The 25,884-nt window shown below is 44.1% G+C and overlaps 1 protein-coding gene across 50 annotated transcripts in view; it reads left to right on the top strand.

The window, feature by feature from the left end:
- The window catches only part of shot (dystonin-like protein short stop), a 249,766-nt gene that overhangs the window by 41,347 nt on the left and 182,535 nt on the right, over positions 1 to 25,884 (top strand). For all 50 annotated transcript variants that reach the window (XM_071687017.1, XM_071687007.1, XM_071687161.1 and 47 more), the window contains exon 6: positions 1,770 to 1,876. In XM_071687017.1, the coding sequence (XP_071543118.1) occupies positions 1,770 to 1,876 (107 nt within the window). The remainder of the gene's footprint in view (positions 1 to 1,769; positions 1,877 to 25,884) is intronic.

Here is a 25,884-nt window from a genome sequence, read left to right as displayed (position 1 = left end):
AAATTAAGCTTCGAAATTGTTTTGAATTGTCTTAAAAAGTCAGTCTGCTTGTGAAACTAGGAATTTTTCAGTAATGATGCACCTGAGTAGGTGACACAGATGCTGTGCAAGAAGATGGAAGCCTGTTCATAAGCACTGGTGACTGCAGTGTGAGTTCATGGTCATCCTTTCTCCGCCGTCTTGCTACAGATTTATTACTTGCACTTGTCCACTTTAAAAGAGGCAGAATGTATAGTACCCATGGCCGACATGGGTACTTACGGGTAAACTCGAGCGTAGCAACAGGCTTTGGGTTGCCATAGTCGTGTCACAGCTGTAACGCGTTATGAAAACCGAAGATAGTACATATTTGTCTTTCAACTGTGAGAATTATGAACAGCTAGGTGAGCTCCCCGCTGTCCGCTGCCACCGCCGGGAGTCAGCAATACTACCGAGGCGCTTTACTTCCCCACATACCTCTGTATGTTCAGTAATTGATAACGACCGTTCTTGGTAAAACGCCTCCGTCTCTTCTGTGGACGAGATTGTTCCGAGTGTCGGGAGTGATCATGCGGGAGCAAGGTCAGGATGGCACCCAGGTGGCCATGAGAGAGAGAGAGAGAGAGAGAGAGAGAGAGAGAGAGAGAGAGAGAGAGAGAGAGAGAGAGAGAGGCTGACTGGTTCAAGTGGAGCAGCAGCACAGGTAGTTGGTTCCCTACCTTGTCGACCTTGAAGACTGTTCCCCGCGGCCCATCAAAGTCGGACCACCTCTTGTTCAAGTACTTAATCCCTCACAAACCCAGGGCTAAATTAGCGGTCTGCACACTCCCATTTCTCGAAAGGTAGTACTTTATTCCCGTTGATTTCTTTCAAGACTAGGAGAAGGTTGAGTCGTTCGGATATGGAAGCAGTTTAAAACATCCTAGCAGTGTTATGTTCCGCATAGATTAGGGTTTATGTTGGATGGTTCAGCGAAAAAAAAAGTTCATATATATATATGAACGCGCACTTTCACAGAACACATGATACCCTCCAGCAGCCGGGATTCGAACCCAGGACCTTCTGTGCGGAAGGGGATCATAGCCAAGCGGTAGCTGTTGGTGGGTATTACATGATATATATTCTGATTCCCACAAGGAAAATGAAACGCGAAGACTCGAGCGCTTTTGTGAATTATTCATATCTCCAGGAAATCAGGGATATGTCTCTTACTGTTGTTATTCATTCACGAAAGCGCTCGAATCATCGTGTTTCATTTTCGTAGTGGATACCAGCTTATTTGTGTATCATCGTGCAGTATGCGACCATCGCAAGGGAAATAGATACAAGAGCGGATGATGGAAGCTAGTAGGCTGTGTGACATGCTGAATGTCAGACAGGCTGCCATTCCCGTGCCTGCCGGCAGTGATGGTGATCCCTGTTCAGCAACAGCCTCCCGCTAGCCCCGTTATCATGTCCTCTTGTGTATGTTGATACCACAGGAGAAAATTACCTGTCTTGATATTACCTTACTGTCCCAATTCTATTATTAGAATATTTTGTTTATAGATGAATTGAAATATAAGACTCCTAACGCAAGCTCTCAAGTGCATACCTTTAACTGCTTGAGCACGACGATACGATCCTTGTGTGTGATGGTCTGGCCTCTGACCTGGTCCTTCAAGGCATAGGTCGAAGTCAAGAGTCGTAAGGTCGTGCTCAAGACGTTAAGCAGTCAGACGCAGGGGTGTGCGAGGAGTCTCGGTGAGTGTGAGTGTTTGTGCGATGGTAGTGATCCTCTCCTCCCGCAGGCGTCGGTGGTGCAGATCAACGACTCGGCCGAGGCCCTCCTCTCCTCCGCCTCCAACGCCAGGGTCGCCAAAAAGATTGAGATCAAACTGAAGGAGCTCAACACAAAGTGAGTACAAGTGTCCTTTCCGTTAAGCTCAATCCCTTTTTTTTTTTATTCTTGTGTTTATACACTGTCTGTTTATGGACAGTATGTGGGTTCACTCCTGTCAGTAAGAGTTTATTAACCTTAATATTGCTGTTTCTTCAAGGTTTGGTCTTCTCCATAGGTTTATCACAGTCCACAAATTCCACACCGTTCTGCAAATTTATCGACATACTCTTATTACGGAAACTTATCAGAATACACTGTGCTTGTATGTGTTTTACATGAGTGTTTGATTTACACGAGTATTTTGAGTCTGTGTTTGTTGACAAGTAGATTAAACGCCTAAAACGTTTTGTGTGACCATGTTAAAATGTAAGGCAGGCTCGAGCAGAGTCTGCCAGCACTGAGGCACCGTCATAGCTCGCGATAATTCCTGGCTGCTTCGTGTCTGTGACTGAGGTGGAGGTTATTTTAATGTATTAAGGGCGGTGGTAATCACTGGTTTATTTATGTAGATATTACTGAACGAAGGTTCAGGAGAGTCGTGGCTTAACAGTGGATGGATGTGGTATGTACCAGAGGTTCTTTTGTGTAGAAAAAATGGATTGATTTTTATTTATTCGCAAAAGAAAAAAATGAATGGTTAATTGATGATTTGTCCAAATTTTCCTGGAACTGTGCTTCAGGGAAGTGGAACTAGTTATTACAGTACAATTTGTACTTTAAAAATGGCAGACTTTCCTGTGCGTTTTTTTTTTTTTTTTTTTTCGCTTACCATGAGGTCTGTGTGGGCGCAGGTGTGGAGCAGGTGTTTGTAGGCAGTTACATGGGAGTTTTATCGTGTGTGCCTCACCTGGGCCTCTTTTGCACACACCTCTGCATCACAGATATTTTTAGATACGTACGTGAGAACATAGGTAGTTGCCTCCCTTCTATAGAGGGTCAATGGACCCCGCAGGGCATTATTTTTTTTTCCGCCTTTTGATCGTAAAACATGTGCCCTACCCTGTCACACTCACCCACACACATGTACTGTGTTATGAGACGGGTCAGTACGAGTATAAAACTCCCCTTAACACACACACACACACACACACACACACACACACACACACACACGAGTGTTGAATTCCCTTCCCTTGATGTAGTAATAGTTAATTATAAACAAGTAATTATAGACGTATCATAAGACTTAGTTGCTAATACAGTGCGACAGGTAAGGGTAAGGGATAGGCAAGGATGACGTAATGTACGTACAGGGGAGCTGAAATTTTACGTTTTTAGTATTTTACTAAATCTTCATAAAATGAAAATGTTCCTTTTCACCTTCAGTGTTTATTACTATACTTGTAAAGTACACGGGAAGTGGGATTCTGTACTCTAATCATTTGTTCATATTATGTAGTGTAGAACTAGTACACAGGGAGTTGACACAAGTATGGCGGGTGTTTGGCCCATGGCGAGAGATACCAGAGTGACTGAGTGTGTGTGTGTGTGTGTGTGTGTGTAGCATGCCTTCACAACACTTTACTGTCACCGTAATATTAAAGTCGCTGACGGATGAAGTAGGGCGAGGCAGACGCTCGTGTTTATGTAACGAGGTGCAACGGCGGCCAGTGGCATGCAGGAGCTGTCACCTTACTGTATTAGTCGTCTTTATACCTTGGTTATGGACAGTGTAGTGTGGTAGACCAGGACCAGGAGGACTGCTACGCAGTGATGTGGTCGATCAGGTAGTGTACACACACACACACACACACACACACACACACACAGGGGAGGGTCGTGAGCAGTCTGATAGACAAGCAGTGTGCAAGGCTGGGGTTCCCGCCTAGTGACTGTTATCACTGTCCACAGTGTCCTCTCCTCCCGCTCTCATTCACTGTACCCCTTTCCTCTCAGTTTTACTTCAGTCTATGTTATATATATATATATATATATATATATATATATATATATATATATATATATATATATATCTTTTTCTTTCTTTTAAACTATTCGCCATTTCCCGCGTTAGCGAGGTAGCGTTTAAGAACAGGGGACTGGGCCTTTGTGGAATATCCTCACCTGGCCCCCCTCTGTTCCTTCTTTTGGAAAATTAAAAAAAGAACGAGAAGGGAGGATTTCCAGCCTCCCGCTCCCTCGCCTTTTAGTCGCCTTCTACGACACGCAGGGAATACGTGGGAAGTATTCTTAATCCCCTATCCCCAGGGATTATATATATATATATATATATATATATATATATATATATATATATATATATATATATATATATATATATATATGAACCAGGGGCTTGTGAAGCTTCTGTGGTAAACCATGGAAAGTTTTGTGGGGCTTGGATGTGGAAAAGGAGCTATGGTTTCGGTGCATTACATATGACAACTAGAGACTGAGTGTGAACGAATGTGGACTTTGTTGTCTTTTCCTAGCTCTACGTCGCGCGCGGTGGGAGGGGGGTGCAATTTCATGTGTGGCGGGGTGGCGACGGCAATGGATGAAGGTAGCAAGTATGAATATGTACATGTGTATACATGTATATGTCTGTATGTATACGTTGGAATGTATAGGTATGTATATGTGCGTGTGTGGGCGTGTATGTATATACATGTGTATGTGGGTGGGTTGGGCCATTCTTTCGTCTGTTTCCTTGCGCTACCTCGCTGACGCGGGAGACAGTGACAACGTATGATAAATAAGTATATCTATGTATATATATTTTATACATATTCGCCATTTCCCGCGCTAGCGAGGTAGCGTTAAGAACAGAGGACTAAGACTTAGAGGGAATATTCTCACATGGCCCCCTTCTCTGTTCCTTCTTTTGGAAAATTAAAAACGAGAGGGGAGGATTTCCAGTCCCCCGCTCCCTCCCCTTTAGTCGCCTTCTACGACGCGCAGGGAATACGTGGGAAGTATTCTTTCTCCCCTATCCCCAGGGATGATGTATATATATATATATATATATATATATATATATATATATATATATATATATATATATGTATATGAGAGAGAGAGAGAGAGCACGTAGACCGAGCAGGATTTGTACATTTTGATGGTGTTGTACCAGGTCAGTAGGGTGACAGATGATGTACCAAGTCACAGGTCAGTCGGGTGACAAGGTGTTGTACCAAGTCAGAGGTCAGTCGGGTGACAGATATTATTATACCATGTGGGTCAGTAGAGTGACAGTGTAGTACTGTGCCTTGTCAGCAGGTCAGTTATGCTTTGTAGTGTAATTTTCAGCACTACCACTCACGAAACTTACTGACCCGTGTTCGAGTCACGGGCGGGGGAGTAAACTTCAGGCAACACAAGGAGATGCCGGCAAGAGACAGTTATGTGACTGTTTTTGTTGTAACAGAGTACTTAGCGTTTCTGTTGTGACAGAGTACTTGAGAAATGGCATGTACGAAGTGGACAGCGAGTGAATGAGGTGAACGTGAAGTAGTTGCGGAAGTGGATCAAAGATGGGACTTAATGAATTGTAACTCCACTCCCATATGTACAAATAGATAATCATACACGTACTTCTTTGCATCTTTTGAGAAAGTTTTCATTGTTTACGTCATCCAGTCGGTTTGATAAATGTTGTGAATAGTTTACCCCTTACTCTTCTCTCTTCCATGATTGGCAAATTTTAAGCCTCTAGCTGTAATTCAGATTTCTTGATTTTGATACCATCTACGATGCCCTCATGTGGTCAAATGCAGGATCGAGTAGCTTGCCGAATGTTTGCTGATCCACATACTTACTCACCAGCAGACAGTTGGTTTCCTGTTCTATCCTCCTAAAATCGGTCTCTGGCGTCAGGTGAGGGGCGATCTTTACTCCCTGGTCCCTTTCATACACAGATTTCTGCAGTTTGTTTTTTTGCCGGGTGATACTCGTATCGAGGCCTCCTGTGTGTGTGTGTGTGTGTGTGTGTGTGTGTGTGTGTAATCATTTGCGTGTGTCGAGAGGGAGCTTTACACCCATGTGGTCTTACTTCTTTGCTTGTCATTATCATATATTTTTGGATGGATTTTTTTCCATATTTTTTTCTGTTTAGAAAGGGTAGTGAGTGGTGGGATGAAGAAGTAAGAGTATTAGTGAAAGAGAAGAGAGAGGCATTTGGACGATTTTTGCAGGGAAAAAATGCAATTGAGTGGGAGAAGTATAAAAGAAAGAGACAGGAGGTCAAGAGAAAGGTGCAAGAGGTGAAAAAAAGGGCAAATGAGAGTTGGGGTGAGAGACTATCAGTAAATTTTAGGGAGAATAAAAAGATGTTCTGGAAGGAGGTAAATAGGGTGCGTAAGACAAGGGAGCAAATGGGAACTTCAGTGAAGGGCGTAAATGGGGAGGTGATAACAAGTAGCGGTGATGTGAGAAGGAGATGGAATGAGTATTTTGAAGGTTTGTTGAATGTGTCTGATGACAGAGTGGCAGATATAGGGTGTTTTGGTCGAGGTGGTGTGCAAAGTGAGAGGGTTAGGGAAAATGATTTGGTAAACAGAGAAGAGGTAGTAAAAGCTTTGCGGAAGATGAAAGCCGGCAAGGCAGCAGGTTTGGATGGTATTGCAGTGGAATTTATTAAAAAGGGGGGTGACTGTATTGTTGACTGGTTGGTAAGGTTATTTAATGTATGTATGACTCATGGTGAGGTGCCTGAGGATTGGCGGAATGCGTGCATAGTGCCATTGTACAAAGGCAAAGGGGATAAGAGTGAGTGCTCAAATTACAGAGGTATAAGTTTGTTGAGTATTCCTGGTAAATTATATGGGAGGGTATTGATTGAGAGGGTGAAGGCATGTACAGAGCATCAGATTGGGGAAGAGCAGTGCGGTTTCAGAAGTGGTAGAGGATGTGTGGATCAGGTGTTTGCTTTGAAGAATGTATGTGAGAAATACTTAGAAAAGCAAATGGATTTGTATGTAGCATTTATGGATCTGGAGAAGGCATATGATAGAGTTGATAGAGATGCTCTGTGGAAGGTATTAAGAATATATGGTGTGGGAGGCAAGTTGTTAGAAGCAGTGAAAAGTTTTTATCGAGGATGTAAGGCATGTGTACGTGTAGGAAGAGAGGAAAGTGATTGGTTCTCAGTGAATGTAGGTTTGCGGCAGGGGTGTGTGATGTCTCCATGGTTGTTTAATTTGTTTATGGATGGGGTTGTTAGGGAGGTAAATGCAAGAGTCCTGGAAAGAGGGGCAAGTATGAAGTCTGTTGGGGATGAGAGAGCTTGGGAAGTGAGTCAGTTGTTGTTCGCTGATGATACAGCGCTGGTGGCTGATTCATGTGAGAAACTGCAGAAGCTGGTGACTGAGTTTGGTAAAGTGTGTGGAAGAAGAAAGTTAAGAGTAAATGTGAATAAGAGCAAGGTTATTAGGTACAGTAGGGGTGAGGGTCAAGTCAATTGGGAGGTGAGTTTGAATGGAGAAAAACTGGAGGAAGTGAAGTGTTTTAGATATCTGGGAGTGGATCTGTCAGCGGATGGAACCATGGAAGCGGAAGTGGATCATAGGGTGGGGGAGGGGGCGAAAATTTTGGGAGCCTTGAAAAATGTGTGGAAGTCGAGAACATTATCTCGGAAAGCAAAAATGGGTATGTTTGAAGGAATAGTGGTTCCAACAATGTTGTATGGTTGCGAGGCGTGGGCTATGGATAGAGATGTGCGCAGGAGGATGGATGTGCTGGAAATGAGATGTTTGAGGACAATGTGTGGTGTGAGGTGGTTTGATCGAGTAAGTAACGTAAGGGTAAGAGAGATGTGTGGAAATAAAAAGAGCGTGGTTGAGAGAGCAGAAGAAGGTGTTTTGAAATGGTTTGGGCACATGGAGAGAATGAGTGAGGAAAGATTGACCAAGAGGATATATGTGTCGGAGGTGGAGGGAACGAGGAGAAGAGGGAGACCAAATTGGAGGTGGAAAGATGGAGTGAAAAAGATTTTGTGTGATCGGGGCCTGAACATGCAGGAGGGTGAAAGGAGGGCAAGGAATAGAGTGAATTGGAGCGATGTGGTATACAGGGGTTGACGTGCTGTCAGTGGATTGAATCAAGGCATGTGAAGCGTCTGGGGTAAACCATGGAAGGCTGTGTAGGTATGTATATTTGCGTGTGTGGACGTATGTACATGTGTATGGGGGGGGGGGCCATTTCTTTCGTCTGTTTCCTTGCGCTACCTCGCAAACGCGGGAGACAGCGACAAAGTATGAAAAAAAAAAAAAAAAAAAAAAAAAAAAAAATTTCTTATTTTCACTTATACCGACATAGCACGAGCAAGGTGTCTCAATCAAGGCCATCTTGGGCGAAAAAACCAGAGAAAAGTAAATAGAAAAGTAAAAAATTGCTCAACTCGCTCTTTGAAGAAGATATCATAACGGTCAATCCTTGTGTGGCCAGTGACCTCACAAACTACTGAAAGCAGTAGCTGTACCCGTGCCATGGATCCAAAACTTGTTTGGTAGGGACACCTGCATACTGTTTCCGAAATCGGTGGCCAAAATGATATATGTAGAACAGGGAGAGGGCAGCAACATCACGACGAACAGAAAGGGATGGATGGAGAGAGAGAGAGAGAGAGAGAGAGAGAGAGAGAGAGAGAGAGAGAGAGAGAGAGAGAGAGAGAGAGAGGTGATATCGCGCTTCGAAAATTAATGACATAAGGTTTTCGATTCCACTCTCGCTGATAGGGAGTTGAACAAAGAACCACACGAGATGTGTGAGCAATGCTCTGCGTGGAGGATATGAAATCCCTGTACACGTGAATAGTTGATACAAAAGATAATTATGGCACCTGTAGAATACCCGCAGATTTTGGGAATTAAAGTAATGCTGATTATGTGAGATTTCCTGTATAGAGTGGAAGATATTGTTCTTTTTGCAGGATTAAATTGTGTTGCTTTGAATTTAAATTGAGAGAAACGACCGACTCACATGGAGATATAGTGAGAAATTGCGGTTTAGTAGTCAGGTCACATTAAGCATACATTTCTCTCATTTATTTTCCATTTCCTCTACATTCATATGCTCCTCACTGAGCTTGTTCTTGTTTGCTGTTGCAATATGCCCCCAGGTTTATCCTCACTCTCACCCAGTTTCTTTGTCGTGTCCTTCAGCCGAAGGGCTCCTCCCAGTTCTAAAGAATCATTCAGTATCAGCCTCATCGAATTCAGTGAGGAACTCCAGAGGTTTTCATGCCTCCCCTTGACCCCGTCTTCTAGTGGCGGTAAGCCCAGGGCTCCTGTTTTCTCCCCGTAGCTCAGATCCTTTTGTGCAGGAGCTTGATTATTGGGTTTTTATTATTACCGTGTTTGATTACCATTTGTGTGTCACGGGAAGAGTTTTACGTTCGTGTTGCCCCATCCCATAACCTTGTATACTGGTATGTACCACGTCTTTGCTCCTGTGTGTTTACACGCATACATATACCCCAGCTTAAACCAGGTACCCATTTATGGACCAGCCACGAAAGGAGGTTTAATACCCGAGTTGGGTGTGAGCCGACTACAGCGCCCAGGATTCTGACGTATACGGGTCTGACCCCATACTGGCTAACCAGTGTGTATGTGTGTATGGAGGGGAGGGGGGGTAGTACTCTTATCTTTCAAAAATTTGTTATTGTTTCTTGCGATGAGAGTAGGGACTGATCTGCGAGTCAGGACAAAGGACCCACCCGGCCGCCGCTTTCATCGATGTTGACGCCGTTGCCACAACACACGCACACTACTACTGACAACAGGCTATTCCACAAACAGTTCCAGTCCATATGCCGCCTCACTCTCCGCCACTGTCAGCCACACTCGTCCTCACACATTATGATATACCTCTGCTGCATTGCTCCATATACAAAACCACGTCACTTTACGAACCACAACACGCTACCTCAAACAACACACCACTGTGCATAGCACATGCCACGTCGCTCAATACACCATACCCAAACTGTACACATCAGGCCTTACGATAATGCACGCCTTGCGATGCCACACCAGGATGACACCCATACTCCACTCGCAAGCCCATCATTCACTACGCCATACATCATACGTCATATACCACGACACTGTACACCACGCTGAACAACAATGCAATACACCACGATACGCTACACCACAGTACGCAAAGCCACACTGATACACCAAGGTACGCTACACTTAACCACGAGACACCACACCTCACACAACAATACATCACCATACACCACGCTGCACCGCTCCATGGTACATCACACCACTCTACACCACAGATGCTAAACTACACATAACACCATACACGATGCATTACCGTACTCTGCGTCGCCATAACACCGCCCAACACTACGCCACACAGCGCATCACTTCACCACATCATAGGTTGAATTATTTTAGTGACGCGACAATTTTTAACTATCACCATCGACCAAGACCATGTATTTAAGTTCTTTCCGGTTAGGAAAACTCCAGCCTGCATCCATCACTTAATGGTCATTGGTTTTGGTTTGGTTTCTTCAGTTGGTAATGTATACTGTTAACTTCAAAAAGAATCTGGCAAAATAAGAACCTCCTACTTAGGTAAACGAATCTAGCCAAGGTAGTGAGCTTAGCGTAGGAAACGTAACCAAACCTAAACTAACTTACCTCATCCAACCTAGCCTAGCACAGCTTAGTTAAACGTAACCAAACATAAACCGTATCCAACCTTGCCTAGCCAAACTTATGCAAATCTAATTCAACTTGATACGGCGTACCCCAGCCTAATGCAAACCTAATCTAACTTAATACGGCGCACCCCAACTTAGCCTAACTTAGACGAGCAAAGTCCAACGAAAAACAAAATTCAAACCTAAACGAACTTCCGTACCCCAACCTATCCAAACTTGGTTAGCAGAGCCCAGGAGAGAAACATGATTCCAAGCCAGCCAAACCAAACTTAACATTCTTTAAAGTGATGGCTTCAGGAAAAATGAAGTTAGTCAAGGGTATAAACTCGGCAAGATAATGAAGAGAAGCTCAAAGCACTAGTTCTTGTGTAAAAACAGTTTGTAATCTTAGAAAACGTGAATTAATGTTTTATAGAAGCAATTATGAAGAGAAAAACGACCATTATTGTTGAAAATGAATTCTTATTCGGTAACATTAAACAACTGACACCAATAACCAAAGGAGTTATGTTCATGACACACGTTGCTGTGCCTCTGCAGACAGAAAATTTCTTTATAGACTTTTCTCACTTTGTCAGTTTAAGGAAATTTTAGGAAATGGACTTGCTTCAGTGGTCACTAAGTGTAATCACTGAACAGTTTAACATACAAACGCATTTATTTTTCCTTTTGAGATGACTGATGGTTGGTGTAATTGTAAAGTATATAAATGATTAAGTACATGCTGCCAAATTCATGAGGAAAACGATCGACCCTATCTCTTCCTGCCCCATACGCCCCTGGGTTCTACTAACCGCAAGAGGTTTACTTATGTGATTTTCGTTCATAGTGATCAGATAAAATCGCTATGGTAGAACAATTACCTACCACACTTCATTACTCTCAACACTATCACCACGCCACGCTGTACCGCAGCACGCCACACACGAAGACGCTACACTTTACCACACCATCACTACACTACGTCACACAATATGCCACGCTACACTTCACCACCTATACCCCACGATACCAGGTATACCATGCTCCGTTACACCGCCCTACCTCAGCACCCCGCTCTGCACTGCAACACGACATATACAGTGCAACACTTCACCGCGTCACCTTAGCACCACTCTACAACGCCGCGCCACACTACACACAATACACACCGTGCGATACGCTACGCCACCTCAGCACCACATCACGTTGCTCAGCAGTACAACACGACACACATTATACCACACTACACCATACGACCACATTTCCACATGCATCACACTAAACATCACAGTACATGACACCACACAAGCCACCTGCTCATTACCACGCGCAGCTTTCATGTTGCTCGATGACATATTGTTCGTTTAAAAACAGCTAGAAATGCTGTTCTTTCCTGTCATGTGCTCAAGAAATTGTCACCGTCGTAATGCAACTGAATCGATAAAAACATTAAGAATTGCAAACGTTGGGTTGCTTTTTTGCGCAACAGTGAACCTTTGCATGTGTGTGTGTGTGTGTGTGTGTGTGTGCTCTGGATGACTTGGACGGTCAGTCTGGCCCCGGAGGCCGTGTGACCTAAGACAGCTCTACCTTCAGTAGTGCTAATTTAGACTTAGGGCGGCAGGGAGGAGCCCAAGGTGGAGTATGTGAGGTTTTGAAGTCGATGGAGGACCACCGCTACGTTAGACCAGCCAGCCAGCCAGCCACGAGTTGTGGACACATGGTATGATGATGTGGCTTGTGGTGGATTTTGTCACCCGTTCCTGGGAGGGGGATGATTTACTGACATCTTTGGCATTTGGTTCTGTGTAACGTGGGCCATAGAAGGCGGTCATGAAGAAGGGGGAATTAGTATTGTGACAGTGATAAGTCAGATTTTAGCCAGAATATAAAAGAAAATACACATATGACCCAGTTAAAGTAAAGTTCAAACCATAGATATGCCACGCAGTTATTTAGATGCTGGGGGTCGATAATGGCAGGTGAGTAATAATGGGTGGCAGCATTAGTGTGAAACACATGCGTCGTGATAGAAAAGTCAAGTGTAACACTGCAATGAACTCGAGTTTTCTGGGTACGTTAGTTGACCTGCCAGGGACATGGGGTGGGGAGAGTGGGTGTTGCCGGCGGTGTTGACCACCCAGGGTCAGGGCATGGCCAGAGCATATGTCTGTTTTTTCTCCCTTAATTTGCTTCCTAAGATTACTGTTAGTGCTGCCGCGTCGGGCGCTCTTCTGTCATTCTGGAACTCGTATTCATTTCCTTTTATGCCGCAAATAATACTGATTGAAGAAGCAAAAGAAATGTTGAATAACCTCAGTCTGGTTTCGTGGTGAAGATTAAGGTTGGCAGTTGATGACTTGGGCGCAGGGTGATGCTGGTGAGGGGTCAACAACCAGGATGCAACTCGGTTGAAAGACTTCATTCAAAACACGGGATTTTGCAAGTTATAAATGCCAATTGAAGATAACACAACATATTCAAGTGGTTATATTGTGCATAATGTGATATATATATATATATATATATATATATATATATATATATATATATATATATATATATATATATATATATATATATATATATATATATATTTATTTATTTTGCTTTGTCGCTGTCTCCCGCGTTAGCGAGGTAGCGCAAGGAAACAGACGAAAGAATGGCCCAACCCGCCCACATACACATGTATATACATACACGTCCACACACGCAAATATACATACCTATACATCTCAATGTACACATATATATACACACACAGACATATACATATATACACATGTACATAATTCATACTGTCTGCCTTTATTTGTTCCCATCGCCACCCCGCCACACATGGAATAACAACCCCCTCCCCCCCTCATGTGTGCGAGGTAGCGTTAGGAAAAGACACCAAAGGCCCCATTCGTTCACACTCAGTCTCTAGCTGTCATGTAATAATGCACCGAAACCACAGCTCCCTTTCCACATCCAGGCCCCACACAACTTCCCATGGTTTACCCCAGACGCTTCACCTGCCCTGGTTCAATCCATTGACAGCACGTCGACCCCGGTATACCACATCGTTCCAATTCACTCTATTCCTTGCACGCCTTTCACCCTCCTGCATGTTCAGGCCCCGATCACTCAAAATCTTTTTCACTCCATCTTTCCACCTAAAATTTGGTCTTCCACTTCTCCTCGTTCCCTCCACCTCTTGACACATATATCCTCTTTGTCAATCTTTCTTCACTCATCCTCTCCATGTGACCAAACCATATCAACACCCTCTTCTGCTCTCTCAACCACACTCCTTTTATTACCACACATCTCTCTTACCCTTTCATTACTTACTCGATCAAACCACCTCGCACCACATATTGTCCTCAAACATCTCATTTCCAACACATCCACCTACCTTCGTGCAACCCTATCTATAGACCACGCCTCGCAACCATATAATTATCATTGTTGGAACTACTATTCCTTCAAACATACCCATTTTTGCTTTCCGATATATATATATATATATATATATATATATATATATATATATATATATATATATATATATATATACTGCAAGAGGTCACAGTAGTGAATGATTTAGTATATGCATAAACCACAAGAAACTGAAACACGATAGTTCCCAAGTGCACTTTCGTATAATTATCACATTGTCAGGGAAGATAAAAGAATGAGATTGAAGACGTAGAACTGTCAGTTGATATACAAGGAAGAGACGTAGCAAAGACGCCATTGGTAAACATGCGTTACCGGATGGTGGTATATGGGTCAGGCATCATGCCTGACATAAAATTTATATTATGTGTTCAGCAAAGGGAACTGTTTACAAATTTTGCGTACGAGAAAGCTATTCAGTTTGTATACATATTCTTTAATATTAATGTTACAATTCTTTGTGTAGAAGGCGACTAAGAGGAGCGGGTGCCTGAAATCCTCCCTCCCTCTATTACTTTCTAAAAGAAGGGACAGAGCAAGGAGCCAACTGAGGAATTTTCCCCCTTAAGGCGCTGCCATCTGTTTTTGACGCTACCTCGCAGAAGCGGGGAATGGCAAGCATGTATGAAGAAAAGAAATATGTGTATGTATATATCGTTATAGTTGGTGTGTTATGACGTTAGTGGATGACGTGCTGAAGAGGATCCACCACCCGTGCAGTGACGCAAACATATACCTCAGAAAATTTTAACAGCGAGGTTGCCTTGCGAGTCCCCAGACAAGTTATGTGAAGCTGTCAAAAAAAGGTCGAAAGTTATGGTGAAGAGTCGGTAGTTTGGCCGCAAACTAGTATGGTAGCGTGTCTGGATTGGTAATAGAAAGTGCAAAAATATGGCTAGAAGGATGTAGTGTTTATGGTGGTGGTGGTGAGAAGGTCGACTCGGTGAGGTGGTGCGGGAGGGATGTGTGTGGGTGTAGCTACACAGGTGCCTCTCATCCAATGTGCGTGGCGCTCACGAGGTAACCTAGCCAGTAGGGTTGCTGCATCTCTGGTGAGGACGCTTCAGAATACCCTTCATAGTTTTTGAGAGATTATCATACTGGTGCAATATAAGAGTCCGGTGGACGACCTTCTACCATTGTCTTCAGGCTGGTTAGGGATGTTTATGGTCATGTCTGCCGGGTTGACAGCAAAGGGGGAGGAAAGTGGTCATACGATACTGTTGTGCAGGACAAGGCCTGGCGAGTGTCGGGGAGAGGGACCGGTGGATGTGGGTGAGAGGATAGTTGGCTGGTTGTGGTGTGAGGTGTGTGGGTAGTAGCCACAGTGTACTGGCATGTTTTATGTTCCACCGTAGCGAAGGTCAGGGCTGGACTGTGAAGTGGCGGTGCAGGGGGTAGAGTGGTGTGGGTGGTGCAGTTTGCAGGCGTGTGTGTGGGTGGGGCAAAAATGTGGGTGGGCCGGGCAGGTATGCGTGTGGGTGCACGGGCTTGGGTGACTACAGAGTACGTGTGGGTGGGAGGTATGTTCTTCTGGCTTACGGGGGCGGAGGGTGAAGACTGTTGCGACACGAACAACCGAGAACTGGGTTAGGCAGTATTCCCCGGGTACCGTCTCTCCGATGGTAGACTGGACAAGAATGATAATTTCACAGTATCGTATTGTCTGAAGATGTGGAAAATAAGTTACTGTGATCTTACTTTATTTACCTTGTTATTTAAACTATTCTTTTGAATGTAAGGAAAATACATGAACAAACGTAAACAGCTGGTAACGCTAAATTCCTTTTTTTTTTTTTCTCGTGTGTGTTTAGGACATCTGAACATAGGTCCTTGAAGGGATGAAGAGTTGTTATATTGTATATACGGAATTGTAGATGTGATTATTATCGAGGTGTAGATGTTAGATTGGAAGGTGTCTTGGTATTGGGAAGAACTGTTATCCAGAAAACTGCAGAGCTAATGTGGCGTGCGTCCTCTCATTAGGAAGCGCCAACATGATATAAATCGTAATGCACCGATGTGAGGGTCCATACCGCCGCCATGTGTTGTCCTGAGAATTGTTGGTGTCTCCTCCAGGTTTCCTCGAACTGGTGACTGAAGCAGAGTGTTGAGGGTCTTGCATCCTCTTATTGGTGGTGAGCAGAGAGAAGGTGGGGCAATGTGGGCTGGTAAGGATATGTGGGAGGGCGGGCGACCCCCCGAGCCAAGGCAACAACATGACGGCGGGACTACACTCGTGGTTCCACACCTGCCACCAGCTGGCCTTACTCCTGGCTACACATGCCACCAGTTGGCCACACTTGCCACCATCTGACTGTACTCTTAGGAATTTCACGTAACTTTCCACGGTTTTTGGCTCATCCTGGAGTGTTCGAACACCCTCACCTCAGAAAATCGTTGTCGTAAATAACCCTACGTATCCCAGATCATATATATATATATATATATATATATATATATATATATATATATATATATATATATATATATATATATTTATTCATCTTGAATAAGATCCTCAGAATTCTTAGGTCACAGAAATGCGGTTGTGAAAGGTTGGGTCTTGGAATCAGTCAGCGTCTCAATGTATACTGCAAAGGTTAAAGTGAGAAAGGCAACAGTAATTTACATAGTGGTGTGGGGGAGGTATGCAGGCAGGGTGGTGACGACCAAGTCGTCCAAGACCACACGGCCCCGGCCAGGGTTCTCTCTTGACATTCAGCCGCTCAGGCCAGTCACTGTGCCGGCCACCTCAGAGGTATTTCCCGGAAATTAGTTCATGTATTGGTGGTGAGTGTTGATGTTTGGTGGATAAGTTCGACGGACCAGCAGCCTCACATGATTGTGCTACTAACGAGTCGCACATGGCTCTCGTTCATGTCTTGTAACATCTACTTTTATCTCTTACGGATGTTGTCTTCTTCCTGTTAAAGGTTGTATTTTTCATAGAATATCTGAGTAAAACATTGTACCTTAATTGATAAGAAAACGAGTGTAAAAACCTCTTAATCAATGTAGAAAAGAATGTAGAGACATTGTTGAGGAGGATCGTTGAATAGCTGTTATGAAATTGTTTATTGAGGATATTGTACATGACAGAGTAGCCACTCATCCTTACCGCCTCATCAGAATGCAAATGTTTCTATCACTATGCTGGTGAGGCGATGGGAGGGGTTATGTATGGCGGCCGGGCCAGCACCTGGTGCCGGCCTCGGCCCCGGCTCACGACTGTGCAACATTCAGGACTTTCGGTGGTCTCCCATCCGCCGATATGATCGCAGTCACAGCTTAGTTCGTGCTGCTCCGAAGCCGTGTGTGTAGAGATGACCTTGTTCAGATAATATATGGCGTCGACCTTGGCCCGGGGGCTGACCTTGTGCCTTCAAACCTACGCTTGTGTTTCACAGCAGCTTCATATGAAGTAAGGCGTGTTACTCCTGAGTGCAGCCCGTGATGGGTGTGGGTCAGGTCTCTGATGCACCGATCGTTGGATGTAGGGAAAGAGAGAGGGAGAGGAGAGAGAGACCCTTCCCTCCTCCTTGTAGCTGGAGTGTGTGGCCCATAGCTTGACCTGGCTACGTTCAGAGGGTCATTACTGCACGGGAGCGGCGCACTGTGCCCAGGAGCATGACCTTGCCCTGACCAGGAAGTTGCTGAGGTGCGCATCCTCGTGGGTTTTATCGTCGCGTTCCTAGTTTTATTATGTCGCCTGCGTAGTGCGGTAGACTCTCGGAGATCGCTTTGTTCGTCGTCCTCCTCCTCCTGTCGTCGGGAGTCGCATCCTGAATTAGTGAAGGTGTTTTGATCTAACGCGTAATTCCATTTAGACGTATTTAACCATATTTTGTAATTGTTTTGAAACATCTAATAAACTGAATGGCATAAGTCTAGTTTGAATTTTGTTTGAATTAGGCTCTTTATGAAAGAATTTAACCGGGTACTTGAGAAATTTCCATTTTTGGCCATGCTGGTGTTGAGTGGTCTTGCTTATGCCTCGTTGTCATGCTGAAACATCGTTATAGTGGTAGTATTAGTAGTAATAGCAGTAGTAGTAGTGGAATTAGTAGTAGTGGTAGTAGTATTAACAATATATTACAAGTACTTGCTGTAGTTTTAGTGGTAGAAATAGTAGTAGTAGTTGTTATAATAGCTATAGTAGCAGTATAGTATAGTATATCATAGAATATAACAATAAACCTAGAAACGCAACCTTGAGCGAGCGAATATAATGTCTCCCAACACACTTTGACTCGTCATCATGTTCGATACCATCGTTCAGACTCAGTATTCTAACCAGTCTCTGGCCTGGAAATAACTAGGAAGACACACCAGTGTGCATGGAGCGCTCTCTGCTATAAATCCTGTATAGTTTGTGTTTCAGTCATTGAATCTTCAACAACGCTTTTGCCAGGAACAACAGAAGTAAACAGCGCGGAAATGACATTTAAATTCCCGACGATTGTATTAAATACTGGAGAAACCTGGCTCTCCTGTGGAAGGTTTGGTGCCTCACGTGCTCAAATCTGCCGGGGATACTGGCACAGATTAATCATTGCTCAGTTTTCCACCTTACTCTTCCTCCTGTGCCAATAATAACAGGAATGAAGCAGCACGGAAAACACTTGTATTCCCGACGAAGAGGGGTTACGACTTTATACAAGGCCGAGATCCTGCGACGGGATGGCTCTGGTTCAGGGCCGCCCTGAAAGACACGACCTGGAAGGTGCCCACGTTTTAGGGGGGGAGGGGTGACCAGAGCGGGGCAGGTTCGTTGGGGAAAACGACAGAGGTGGTCGTGACCTTCGCTCCATCACCACCTGCATGAGGGAGTCGAGCTCCGTGGCCTGTTTCATGGCATACAAGCTCCCCAGGCCCCACGCTGCCGACACTGCTAATGTCACGGTAAATATCACGCGTAATGGTTGGTATGTGTTAATTGTCTCTCTGGTCGATACATCTTGTTCATTTATCATATTTTTCACGCCTCTTGAAGTGGTGGGCGGAACAGTTGGAGCTAGACAGTGGAGGAGCTAGTTGCCAGGTCACGGGGGAACACAAATGGAAACGCGCACCATTTTAGTTGCCTGGCCTTTTGAAGAGAACGAGTCCTCACCGAAGTTTATGAGTGCTCTGTACCTCAGGTTTTTATGGCGCCATATTTGTATTAAAGCATTACGATAAGATATCTGAGTAGGATGTATTCGCGTAACTCAGGCTGTGAGTAACACTTGTGTACAAGTGTCACAGGACTGCCGTCTGTGAAGGGGACACGAATCATTTTTGTGAGCGATGATCCGTTTACGTGAGAGCAGCTGTAAGTGGTGGAGGTAATGGTTGCTGGGGGCGCCATGGGTGGGGAGGCCCTCCCTCTCCCACTCGCCCGTAAACAACTTTAGACGTAAATTTGTTTTAAGAAGAACATTTTCAGCGTGAAGCTTTAGGGTGGGACTGAAATGTGATTTATGGTGGCCACTAAGAGTGAGGACGGCCAGACAAGAGTAGTACTGGTCGTATAGGAAGAGAGAGAGACAGAGTTCCTTACACAGACGACCTCTTCAGTACTGACTCGACACGTGACGTGTCTCACTCCCGAGCCTGCTAGCACTGTGCCTCTGATCCCCCGCCCCTTTTGAGGCTAAGTGTCTCGAGAGAATCTTCAGAGATATGCGGTTTCTTTGCTCCTCATGAGCCCTGAGGGTATATCTCTGTGCTTGTTTGTCTCTTTACAGATTGTTCGCCTCATGACTCACTGTTCTTTCATGTGTGGGTCATCACCGTCCGGGGAGACTAGTCACTCGGTCCTCGCCTCGACCACCACCATCTCTCCTTCCATCCGTTTTGTTTTATTTATTCATAGCGCATATGATTGGCCTCGCCCCAGCCACGCAGCAGGAAGATCCTCCATCCTCTGGTTTCGATTTCGCTCGTCAAGGCAGAACTTTGAATGTGAAGACGTGTGGTACTGTGTCCGACTAATATTTTATTTGGGCAGAGGTGTACTATCGTTTGCGTTATGATCCCACACTCGACGCTTGGCATACCACCGTGAATTTGCCCCTTTAGGAAACGTTGAGGAACTGAGCGTAAGAATTCTCCTGCATATCCAGCAGGTTTTGAATAGCCAGTTAATGGAAGGTGGAGAGCGGGTGCCCACGTGTGTGAGGGCGGCGGTGGTGCTTGAAGGTCAAGACCATCCAGGTCAGGAACATCCAGGTATTGCGCACCTCTTAGTGAGACACGGCGCGTGGTCAGTCAGCCCAGGGATACTGGAATGCGACACAATGCTGGGTCAGTCAAGTCAGGCATACTTGAAAGGAACACAGTGCAGGGTCAGTCAGGCCAGGGATACTGGAATGGAACACAGTATTGGGTCATTCAGGTCAGGGATACTGGGATGCAATACAGTACTGGGTGAGTCAGACCAAGGGTACTGGGATGCGAGACAGTACTGGGTCAGGTGCAACACAGAACTGGGCCAGGCAAAGTAACCAGCCAGGGGATCACCTTGAGCCACTTGCATACTGCGCTACCTTTCCCAACCATCTCTACCACTGGGGCGTCGAGGGGAAGAGTACCCGTAGATCCCGTGGCAACGCCCACGACCACGGAGGATGGCCGACGCTCCCTAGTTTGTGAACACTTTTCTTTGAGTATATCTCAAGAGACTGAGGGTGGCAGGGCGTGCGGGTTGCAGCCACACGGCCGAGGTTAGACATACTTAAGAACACTAGTAAAAAGTGGTTTAAAGTTAACGAGATAGACTTCAGGTATTTCCTGTTGCATTGTGTTGCATGTTGAAATAACGAACAAGTAAGATAAGAGGAGAACGTTGAGAGCAGCCTTTAACTCCCTCCTCCATCTTTTTACTCTCCTCTCCGTTTTCTTCACTCTGTACCCGCTCTACTCACTAGCATGGACGGCTCATATGCAGCAGGTTCATGACCTTCATTCTTACCCGTCAGAAACATGGATGGCTCACACCCTTGACCCTTCACGTTTATTTACTTTCTCTACAACCCAGTCTCCCCCCCCCCCCCCCCCCACCCCACCCCACTCCACTCACTGCCACTCCCACTCCGCCTCACCATAAGGGCCCGGCCATAACCGTGCTGCCCAGAGATACACTCCCACGTCTTCTCCTAACTCCTCCCACCAACTATCATCTGTCTCCACCCACAGCCAGACTACCATCGTCCACACCTTATGATCAAACCTCTGTTTGCGTTCGCTACGTTGATGTCAGCTATGGCATATAGGAATTTAATTCCTTACTCCCTGGAAATAATTTCAGTCGAGGCTGAAATTGTTTGCAGTGTTGTATCTCATTTGGAGGGACTTAGAAACATACTGGTGTGTAGGAAAAGGCAAGAGAACTGTACCCGTAAATGAGCAGGTCTGGGGCGAGAAGCAGAGTGTCTCGGGAACCTCAAGGACAGCAACTCCTGCCTGTACTTGCCCTGGCTGAAAACATGCTAAGAAAACTTCACCACAAAATATGTAATGAATTCTTGTGTACTTAGTTTTGACGCAACTAAAAAAAAAAGATGCCATGAAAATGGATTGAGTTCTTGTACTGGGTGTCACGTTGAGTAGATAGGGTTCGCAGCACTACAGCAGCTGGACACTCGCTGTAATACTCCTACCGTGTTATGTAAGGATTTAGGACTCGTAATATCAGTTTTTACAGATTTCAGTTATTAGAGTTTATCGCCTTAAGTCACAGACTGAAGATTCCACCATAAGCCATATTTTACGAAGAAAAGAAACAAATTTAGGCTTTGCGGGATGTTTACATGATGCTGGAGTAGGATTGAAGAAGCTGCAGTTTTGAGAATCACAGGTTATACGATTCTTTATAGCTGCCAACACACACACACGGGTTAGGATGTGTGTATTTATGTACACATACAGGAGTAAAGACATGGTAGTTATATATACAAGGTTAAGAGTGGGAACAACACGAATGAAAATTCACCCCACGTAATACACAAAATGTCATCACACACAATTCCGTGTCCTTTTTTGAACCTATTGTCGACAGAGTCAGTCTCGGCCTGAGAATAATCGGAATGTCGTATCACAACATGGCATTAAGAACCGTGTAATGTGGATTGCACCTCCGTCACTTGCATGTTCGTCACGTCCCACGGCAGGACTTCTTAGTAGTTTACATTGTATTGTTGGATTAGTTAGTATGTCAACATCATAGACCAGCTGCAGCTCAATTAAGTAGCTTTACGAAACCAGTATCAACAGCTAAATCATCATGCCGAACTCTCCTTGACGGACCTGTTTTAGTGTCCAGTTATAGCACGTTCATTTGAGATGTAGACAGCAGCAGATGTTGTCCTGCTAATTACTGTGTACAAGCTAAAACGCTTTAACCGTATTCGTATGCTAGGGAATGCTGTTTCCCCTACCTCTCATCAGAACGTTTGATGATATATAGTGAATAGATTAAACATTTCGTGAAGCTCATAGCGTCAGCAAATGGATATTATTAATTCGAACATTTGATTCTTAATTTCACGGTACACTTGACTCGGGAAGCGGGTAATGTCAGACGCTAGCTGACATGAGAGTAATTCTCATTCCGCAGTGGTCAATTTGCAGGTCCTTTTTTGTCGATATTCAAATTCCTTCTTAAGGTAATTATTTGCTTATTCCAGAGGGGATATGTTTGATTTACCCTAATACGTGTCAAGAACTTTAATTCTAGCACCATAAATTTGTCATTACATTTAAACACGCTAGAGAGCATTCGGAGTTAATAAATCTAAAAAAAAAAAAAAGGAAAAAATGCCACGTGTATGTCAAACACAGAGTCACAGTATTCTGTTGTTTTAGTATGTTGACTGTTAATGTACTCGTAGATTGCGAAGGCTAAACCAAACCTGTTTATCTTAAGAATATAAATGATCTTTGACATTCAAGGTTTGACTAATATTTATGTATATATACATATATATACATATATATATATATATATATATATATATATATATATATATATATAGAGAGAGAGAGAGAGAGAGAGAGAGAGAGAGAGAGAGAGATATGGAGTAGTCTTTTGAGGAGTCTCTCATTCCAAAGGAGTACATTTCCTTTTGAAAATTGTAGCACATCCTCGAAGCTGCAGGAGCTCCAAAAGAGGGGGTCCTAAGAATATATGTATATTAAGAGTATTACAGAGTATGTTGATAACATATTTGCACAGCACAGGAACTCTTAGGAACCAATTGTCTGAACTGTATCATGAAAACTTTCTTTTTATATCGTGACCGATGTGCTTCGGGCAAAACGTGCCCCAAAGGCCATCATGGGTGAAAGAAATGAAGTGAGAGAAAAAGTAATAGAAAAGATAATCAGGACTCCAATTATGTTTGTAGAGCTGACTCTAAAAGGTAGAAAAGTTTTAGGAAAAAAGAAAGACAAAAATGAGGAAGAGAATTCCGCAACTTGTGTTAGAGATGAATCTGAACGGTTATTTCGCGAATGTCAGATGTCCACAGACAAACTATGAGCCAGACGCATGCCCCGAGTCCAAGCCTTATGGGCGAGGTGAAATGCAAACGGCTCATGAAATGTTGAAAATAAGACCTCTAGAAAGAAGAAGCGACACCGCGGCGTAGAGAAATGGATGGTTGCAGAGAGGTGATGCCGGGAGAATTAATGAGACAAGAGTTTTGATTCCACTCCGGTTAATGAAGATTATTTACAGTTTCAGCACTTAACAGTCAGTTTGCCTGTGTCATACCATGAGATGCAGTGTAAGGTAACAAGATAAAACTATGTTTATATGCTATTGATGGCCTGTAGCGAGTAGAGAGGTTGTTCAGTTGTACTTCGGAAGTTCTTGCCCTTGGCCTTGCACCTCCCTCTTTCTGTTGATGTATCAAATTCATTGTGCTCTGGTCTCCTGTGCATAGTTGAGTGTGTGTATTATGTTGTTCTCTCTGACTTTTCTCCTATTTTCCAAAATTATGAATTATTTCTCTCACGCCTGGAGGTGTGAGCGTGACGCGCTTGGCGCAGCTGGCTAGGCGTTCCTGTCCGACCACATTAACGCCTCTCAGCCACGCTAGGTCAGCACTAACAGCGACAGAGTGCAAAATCATGTAACCTTGATGGTGCGTGTGTAGACAGTGTTGTGTAGTATTTACTTCATGATGAAGCACGCGGGAGCTGTTATGGAAAGACTAGGCTAGCCAGAAGCTTCCTTAAACCCGGGTGTTACAACTGCGTCATCGTTGTGGTGGTTAAGTGTGAAGGTGTTGATGGGTCAGGCACCCACGCACTATGAGCAAGTCGACCTTTTCTCTTCGTTGTTGAGGTGTGTGTGTGTGGGTGGCTTCCCCTTCCCACTCGCGGATCCGACAACTTGCCTGTAGTATAAATTATGCTTTCACATGCTCGTCAGTAGGGTGGTGTAAATTCATCTACCTAAGCCATAATTACAAAACCTGTATTTACGTCACCAACGTGAGATATTGTGGGGTAGTAGGGAAAAACTAAACCACAATCATGTTTTTTCGTTGATTCTGTTTCTCTTGCATGATCGTGACTGTGTGCTTGGGCGTACATTCTTCCATATGTGTGATATTCTGATTTGTCAGACAGAAATATTATTTGGCTTAGGCGGTAACTAAGGGTGTTGTACACGAAGTAGTGCTGGAGCAGCGTGGCCACCGCCTAAACCTTGACCAAATAACCGGGTGGGCAAGATGCGCTGTTGTTGGGTTAGTAGGTGCGGGTGCTTCTGGCGTAGGCAATCATGATTCACGTCTACTGACCTTTCTGGAGGTCGCGAGGTCATCTGATCGTAGGTGTGTGGTTGATTTGAAGTGAGTAGGCGCGTCAGAAATGTTTGACATTTATATGAATTTGCCTGGTGTGCATCTTGATAACTTTTTTCGTACCTAACTTCGATTTCATTGGCAACTTCTGGATTGTATAACACTTATGAACACTGTGTAAAACTGAAATACTGACTGGATGACATACCTCCTATACTTAATTACCATATTCAACAATTGTACTGTTTTCACAATGGTAACGTGAAAAACAGCTAACTACCATTTTTGTCCACGTTACCCCAACACACGTGTGCCCTTTAGGTCGAAGGAGCTTTACATTGTTAGATTTATCACACACCTGGACACCATCGTCCAGTAACGCTAATTGTCTACCAGTGGCGTCTCTTCCTGGTATATCCACTGATTGTTCTGCGTCCTCTTGTCTCATTCGTGTATCTTCCCTGACGATGTGATCATTACACGAAAGTGCACTTAGGAACTTATCGTGTTTCATTTTCCTGATATATATATATATATATATATATATATATATATATATATATATATATATATATATATATATATATATATATATATATCCCTGGGGATAGGGGAGATAGAATACTTACCACGTATTCCCTGCGTGTCGTAGAAGGCGACTAAAAGGGAAAGGAGCGGATGGCTGGAAATCCTCCCCTCTCATTTTTTTTTTTTTTTAATTTTCCAAAAGAAAGAACAGAGAAGGGGACCAGGTGAGGATATTTCCTCAAAGGCCCAGTCCTCTGTTCGTAACGCTACCTCGCTAATGCGGGAAATGGCGATTAGTATAAAAGAAAAAAAAAGAAAAAGAAAAAAAAAAAAAAAAATATATATATATATATATATATATATATATATATATATATATATATTTTGTCGCTGTCTCCCGCGTTTGCGAGGTACCGCAAGGAAACAGACGAAAGAAATGGCCCAACCCACCTCCATACACATGTATATACATACGTCCACACACGCAAATATAGATACCTACACAGCTTTCCATTGTTTACCCCAGACTCTTCACATGCCCTGATTCAAGTGGTCTCCCACTTCTCCTCCTTCCCTCCACCTCCGACACATATATCCTCTTGGTCAATCTTTCCTCACTCATTCTCTCCATGTGCCCAAACCATTTC

Source organism: Panulirus ornatus, chromosome 3 (assembly GCF_036320965.1).
Source record: "Panulirus ornatus isolate Po-2019 chromosome 3, ASM3632096v1, whole genome shotgun sequence".
NCBI lineage: Eukaryota > Metazoa > Arthropoda > Malacostraca > Decapoda > Palinuridae > Panulirus > Panulirus ornatus.
Note: the sequence above shows the minus strand (reverse complement) of the source record. Positions and strands in the feature narration are given on the sequence as shown.